This window comes from Colossoma macropomum, unplaced genomic scaffold (assembly GCF_904425465.1).
Source record: "Colossoma macropomum unplaced genomic scaffold, Colossoma_macropomum, whole genome shotgun sequence".
In the NCBI taxonomy this organism is placed as follows: Eukaryota; Metazoa; Chordata; class Actinopteri; order Characiformes; family Serrasalmidae; genus Colossoma; species Colossoma macropomum.
The window spans coordinates 19512979-19519834 of record NW_023494791.1 but is presented as its reverse complement, the minus strand read 5'-3'; the positions used below and the strand labels follow the sequence as shown (position 1 = coordinate 19519834).

Here is a 6856-nt window from a genome sequence, read left to right as displayed (position 1 = left end):
ACTAACGTCAAACCCGCGGGTTCTTACTGCGGTGCCTTTAGATAACGAGCGCGTCCGTCAACATCCGCTGACGTAACGGTCACCTTCGTAAGAGCGACTGACTGCTGGTTTTACAGAAGAGCTGCCCTTTTCTCAGATATCTGGAGCTTTTCAACATATTTTGATTCCCCCAATGTCTGGTTATCATTTTTTTTTAAATAATTTTATTTAGCTTTTTTGTTTGTTTGGTTGAATTGCGTTTTATTTTAGATTAGATTATTTTATATTATTATTATATTTTATATTATTATTTTGCTGCTAAATTCCAATTTAGTGTGGTAGTGATGTATGTTGTAGTGACATGTTGTAATTGTTATGAATAATTGCACCATAAAACGAAAAACAAAGTTCACAGAAAAAAAGCACTGCTGATTTTACAGATCATGTAAGTATGTATGTGTATATATATATATATATATATATATATATATATATATATATATGATCTTCTAAAGGTTAAGGAGCTGTGAAGTCCTGTATTTAAACACATTTAAACACTGACTAATTACACAAACACAACACAGTTCATGAGTTCAAGTCTTTTGTTTATTTAAGTATGATAAAATTTCATTTTGCATTTTTCAATCCCAGAGCATCAACTCTGTTATGTGCACATAGTTGAAATAAATTAATCTGCATGACAGAACTCTAACATTATCAAGCATGTATATTAAGGCCAGTTTTGTGTAATAAATTACTAAATTAGTGGCAAAACAAAAATAAACGTTGCTTTCAACAAAAAGAAATGAGCTACGTTCACAGCCAAGCAAATTGTTGAATTATTTCAACCTTAACTCTTAACAGTTTCCATTAGAGGTCAAAATAAGAGTACTGTACTGGCATGAAGAGAACTGGGGCAGCTAAAATCATAGTTAAATGCAAAAGGGCATCATGAAGCATTTAGTTTTTAAAAAAGTGTTAAGAAGATTATTATTAATATTAGTCTACAGCATTATTCTGCAAATCAGACATACTCCATAGAGAATCCATGAACAATGGCAACGTAAATCAACGCTCAGGATGTTACGTACCATTCTTTCTATGCTTCTGGATTACAAATAACAACATGATTATGTAAAATAACATTCATCACATTTGCAGGTTTCTCTTCAAACTCTGAACAATTGTGCTTCCAACTGTTGTAAGCTACAGTGCCAGGATCACCCTCAATGTGTACCCCAGAGGTGTTGCACAGTTTCAGAAAAGCTTAAAACACAGCTAAGCATGACTTGCAACATACAATTAGATACTGACATTCTGATATACACATTACATTATAAGTTATATTAATAACCAGTCTAGCAAAAACACTTCTGATCCACTCAGAATAGAGACTGATTAGAAAATTAAGAGAAGAAAGGAGGCTGAAAAGCACAATTTTGGGTTTAAGACTCTTGTGGACTGCAGAATTAAAAATCTGGAAAAGAATACAAATGTGTGCTAAATTATGTAAGATTATGTAACATAAAAAAAACAGCAAACCTTTTATCTGTTGTTGATTATACTGGTACATCTTATCTAGCATTAAAGAAAAAAACAAAAATAACCTGAACTTGTTAATTTGTTGAAATATTAATGATCTAATATGTCTAAAAACTCTACATCCAAATGTTTGTAGACACCTGCTCATCCATTTCTTCTAAATATTATTTGGGTGTTTATCCCCCTCTGCTGCAGTAACAGCCTCTTCTCGTCTGGGAAGGCTTTTCAGTAGATGTTGTAAAATTAAGCTTCATTCACCAATATCTTCCTTTTTTTTTCTTAAATTTATCCTTTGGAAAGGTCCTGAAGTCTACATCAGATTCATGATGTGTTCTTAAACCACAGAACGGTTTGCACCTTTTTTGCTCTTGAGTGCATATCAGCTCTGTTCTTACCTAAGAACAAATCCCAAAGTAAGAAAACACTGGTGGATGTCAGAATCTTTGTGAAAACTGCGTAGGTAGGTTTTAAGAAGAAATTCCTTCCTAAGAATGGTTGGTAAATGAGGCTCATTGTGAGGATTTGATTGCATTTAGCCACAAGAGCACCATAAATACCACTCCAGCTCATCCCAAAGGTATTCAATGATGCTCCATCATTACAGAAAACACAATACACCTCTATGACTATGGGCATGATGACATCACACTCATTTGCGACTGCTCCAGGAAGTCCCATTCTATTGGTTATGCTTTTCTATGGAGATTAAGCATGCACAATTGAGTATCAATGACAGAGATGGGTGCACCTTAAAATAACTGAATTCAGTATTCAGAAAGGGTGTCTACATACATATAGTGTATCAATTTCCAACTTGTGTTCCTTTTCTTTCCCAAAGCAGCCTAAGGCATGTCTTTCTGTATCTAAGAACATGAGACCCCAAACATGTGGGAAGTTCAGGAACGTGCTCTAAGATGCATGTGAGCAATACAAAATATTCTAATAAAACTATTTATAGAGACAGCCACAGAGATCTATGGTATGGCATTAATGCAGTCACTTACTGGCGTTCTCTGACTGGTGAAACACTTGACTTGGCAGCTAAGTAAGACAATCCATATCTGAGAAAAAACAGTATAAAGAAGAGACTGAATTATGAACTCTAAGACTGAGTGGGGGGGTGGGGGGGTTAGCAACCATAAATGCATCCAATCCAATGTGCTTTTGCGTTTTAAACATGCAATGCCCATGCAAGACTGAGAGTAGAGCTCAGTCAGTACCACAATCCTTCATTTGGTCTTTTAATGCTTATTACCTTTTCCTTACTAAATTCCCCTTTCTGACACATCGTCCGTGCAAATGATATGTATGTATGTATGAACATAAAGTTATGTGGAACACATTGTCTTTTCACCAACTGACAATGGAAATTAGACAAAGGTGTGGAGTGAAGCTGGCAACCCCTTTCCTTTGGAAAAACAAAAGCGCATATGGAACCAGAAGCTAGTCTCCACAGAGAGGCTGCTGTGTGCTGGGGTCACTTTAGACGGACATGAGGCAGGCTCAGGGACTCTGAGTTGCCTGTGGGTCCAGCTTGGCTGTGAGCTGATCCAGGGGTTCCTGTTTGTACGAGCTCAGAGGAGAAGCAGGCGTCCGTGCTTTGCTGTGGAAGGAAGTTGAAGTTCCCCTCGTTGGTCGCCAGCTCTTTGTCGCTGATGAAGAGTTCTGTGTCGCCCCAGTCTGGCAGGGTCTCTCGATCGTTGGACTCATTGTTGCTGCTGCCGCTGCTCCGAGCAGACAGATTAGGGTGGCAGTCCCCACCAGAGGGCAGCATGAGGTTTTGAGCAGAGAAAGACTTCCCCAGTCCCCGGTCTGAATGCAGTGGGTTGTTTGCTCCTGAAGACATTAGGCCTAGTGGATTAATTTCAAGACTCAAGTGTCTCCTCCAGGAACCTTCCTCTTTGGGGCTCCTCTCTGGTCTGCTCCTTAGCTGCACCCTGCTTTGAGAACATTTTACCTCTGAAACAGCTTCAGTCTGGGTGTTAAGCAGGCAGCCATTAGGGCTCTCTGCCCTGCTCTCCTGCAATGTCTCTGAGATCAGACTGGAAGGCGTGCCTGGAGACATGGTGGGCAGCTGCAGAGTGTTTGTGTTGGGGTTGGTGGTAGGGAGAGGTCTAGTCAGCTCAGAGAAGTTGGGATGACCTCTGGAAAGGTTGTTAGGGGTGAGGATAGGGGGAGGCGAGGCTGGGTAAACACTTTCTGGGCTAGAGGGTTGATTATGAAGCAGTGGGGAGGGAGAGAAAGAGGAGGCAGAAGTTGGGTAGCTAGTGCCCAGGTTGAGTTCACTGGGGGCCAGAACGAGTTGTAGGCCGCAGGGCAGGTTAGCACTGCCAGACCGAGAAACCCCATTGCCTGTGAGCTGTGTGGAGGAGGACAGATCCTTGCTCTGGATGGAGCTGTGGTAGTCAGATGTCTGCTCCAACTCAAACAGAGGAAGAGCTGAGAGACCCATCACTGAGGACGAGCCTTTCTGGAGAACTTGCCGGTAGATGTCCAACAATGAGTCCAGCTTTGACTCAATGGACTGCACCTGCATCACATGAAACAAAATGAATTAGACAATTTAGCGTGTACTACATGTTTTCTATCTTTCTCTACATGTTGAACTTCAGACTCAAAGTATAGTTTTTTTATCATGCACACTCTCAGAAATAAACATTGCTTGGACATGGTTCTAGGAAAACTATTCTTTAAAGAACCTATTGATCTATTGAAAGGTTCTTTAGAGAGCCAAAAGTGGTGGTTCTATGGAATCGCTCCAAAGAATACTATATGGCACCTTTATTTTTATGAGTACAATAATAAACATAGCTTATCTACAGCCATCCAATATGCCACTTGTTACATAAACTACCATTTTCATTTGTCATACACTTCTAAAATAAAGACAAACTTTTTTTTTTTCATTATTTAGATGTGTTTCAAACTTTAAAAAAAGTTTTTTTACACCTGCACTTCTCATTTTCAAAACTGGCTCTTTAAAGAACTAACCATTAATAGGCTCTTTAGGAAACCAAAAGTGGTTCTTAATCACTCCAAAGAAACTATAACGCCAACTTTATTTTTAAGAGTGTAGTGGTATTCTGTTTATACTCTGTATTGCAAGACAATCAGAACAACATGCTCATGTAGGCCTCTGGCAGAAACCTGTCTGTTACCAGACAGCGCTGAACGTTTTATTCTTTTTGTCACCCGAGAGAACAAATTAGACGACTCAGTTAGTCTTTAGTTTGAATGACAGGAATGTGTGGTTACATGGTACTTAGGATGTGTCCACAGACGGGTCGGCATTGCCTACTGCCCAATGCCTCTGGTGACAACATATCACAACTTGGCCATGAAAAGTGCAGAACTTGTGTATTTTCACACATTCACAATCATCCACCATTACCAATAAAACAATGGAGTAAATGTGGGAGAGATGTAGCTAAAAGCAAGGGTACTGAAGCAAGCTTCTTAATTACAAATATAGTGCATAAATAAAGTGCATACAATAGACAATGTTTCTATATTTGGACTGGCCACAAATTCTTAGTTATGGTCACAGGATTTACTGCGAATTCAGTGCAAATGTGTGTATCTGTCTCCCCATGTGTCCATATGTGACTTACCTGTCTTTCTACCTTACACACACGCCCCAACATGCTCATGTCATGCTCCAAAGACTCCCCTTCTGGAAGGATCCTGTCCCTCATCTTCCTATCCATGGGTATCTGGCCCTTCCCCAAGATCTGATCCACTCTGTGACCAAAAAAACTGGTTAAACAAATACAGAAGAAAAGAAGAGATAACACAAAATGCTGGATCTCCTCTAACCAGAGCACGGCACAGCACAGAGGGACAGAACCTGATTCCAGTTAAAGAATAAGAAAAGTTGTTAAGAGTTTGACCACCACCTTGAATTACATTATTCAGAGAGTAATTGGGAACAGAAACGTTGTATTGCAAAATGCAGATATTGCCTGACTTTCAGAGGATTCAAGTTTTTTTTTAGCTCTTTTTACTGGCATGTGGCTTAAATTAAGACATATTACATTAACACAAGTTATGAATAATGCTAAAGCTTATTTACGATACTAATTTTGTAATGTATTAGTAAGATGTTAGATTTAATTTTACAGTTTTCCATTTGTGTCATCATGCAAAGTAATGGAAAACGCATCAATCTGAATTAAGCTAGTAACAACCACAAATCTACACCAATAAGACTTGAGAAAACCAAGTGTTAGAGATTTAATGTTTTCCTTTAGTTGGGAAACTTTGATAACAAGTATCAATCACTTTGGAGTCCAATGCTGATGCTTAGATAATGCCCTCAAATACACACCTTCAGTTGTGTTTTATATTTTACTTACAAACAGATTTTCTAGAACCCATCTGATAATCAGTGATTAAGTGAATGTATGCAGCATAAATTGCACAAAAAGCAGCCTTTAAACCTTAAGTAAGTGCACTAGCCCAGCATCAGCTCTGAACCCTCGAGAGACAGTGTGGGTTAATTCAGGTAAGCATTTGCCCAAGCCCAGCACTCCAGTATAGGAAACAGCGGCTAGGCATGAGTCTAACCCTGAGCTGGTGTGTTTCTTCCTGCTTTGGCTGTAATACAAGTGCAGTGAAGAAGAGGACAGGTTCCTGGCTTTGGTGTTTAGGGTCTGCTGTGGACCTGAGCCTGCAGCAAGTCTGTGTGTGAGAGAGAGGTGTATTTTTAATCTTTCATTATGAGACAAGGAGAGAAGAGGAAAGACTCTAGAGGAGCTACTCCAAGCAACATTAGCACAAGCACTACTCCAGATGGATCACATGGATAGATAACATGCACTAAAAGCAGTATTCAGTCAACTACAAACTTCAATTCCAAAAAGCTGGGACAGTGTGTGAAATGCAAATGTAAACAGAAAGCTGTAATTTGTAATTTGGAAAGCAGTATGTCAACAACGTCCAGCAATGTTGCCGACTTCTCCAGGCTCAATCTGAAATGTACTGATGCACACTGGAAATGTGTACTGTGGTCTGACGAGTCAACCTTTCACACTGTTTATGGAATCCATTCAGATTGCTACCAGTGTATAGTTCAAAAGTCAGGTCCTGTCATCACATGGGTAACTTAAATCTGTGCAGGCACCATTAACGCTGAAGGATATATACCCATTTTAGAGCAACATATGCTGCCTTCTTGACAACACCTAATGCAAGGGCGCCTATGCTTATTTCAACATGACAATGCCAAGCCACATTCTGCATGTGTTAAATAGCATGGCTGCGTAATCAGAGAGTATGAGTGCCAGACTGGCCTGCTTGCAGTCCAAACTTGCTTCCCACTGAAAACGTGGTGCAT

General features: G+C 39.6%; 1 protein-coding gene across 3 annotated transcripts in view; it reads right to left on the bottom strand.

Moving 5' to 3' along the window:
- Nucleotides 1-567: 567 nt before the first annotated feature.
- The window catches only part of kcnq5a (potassium voltage-gated channel, KQT-like subfamily, member 5a), a 140943-nt gene continuing 134654 nt past the window's right edge, over nt 568-6856 (bottom strand). For 2 of the 3 annotated variants that reach the window (XM_036574286.1, XM_036574285.1), the window contains 2 exons: nt 5133-5262; nt 568-4051 (listed from right to left, as the gene is read on the bottom strand). In XM_036574286.1, the coding sequence (XP_036430179.1) occupies nt 2999-4051; nt 5133-5262 (1183 nt within the window). In that variant the 3' untranslated portion in view covers nt 568-2998. Of the gene's footprint in view, nt 4052-5132; nt 5263-6087; nt 6202-6856 lie in introns of all 3 variants that reach the window. The other variant, XM_036574284.1, reaches the window with a different exon arrangement.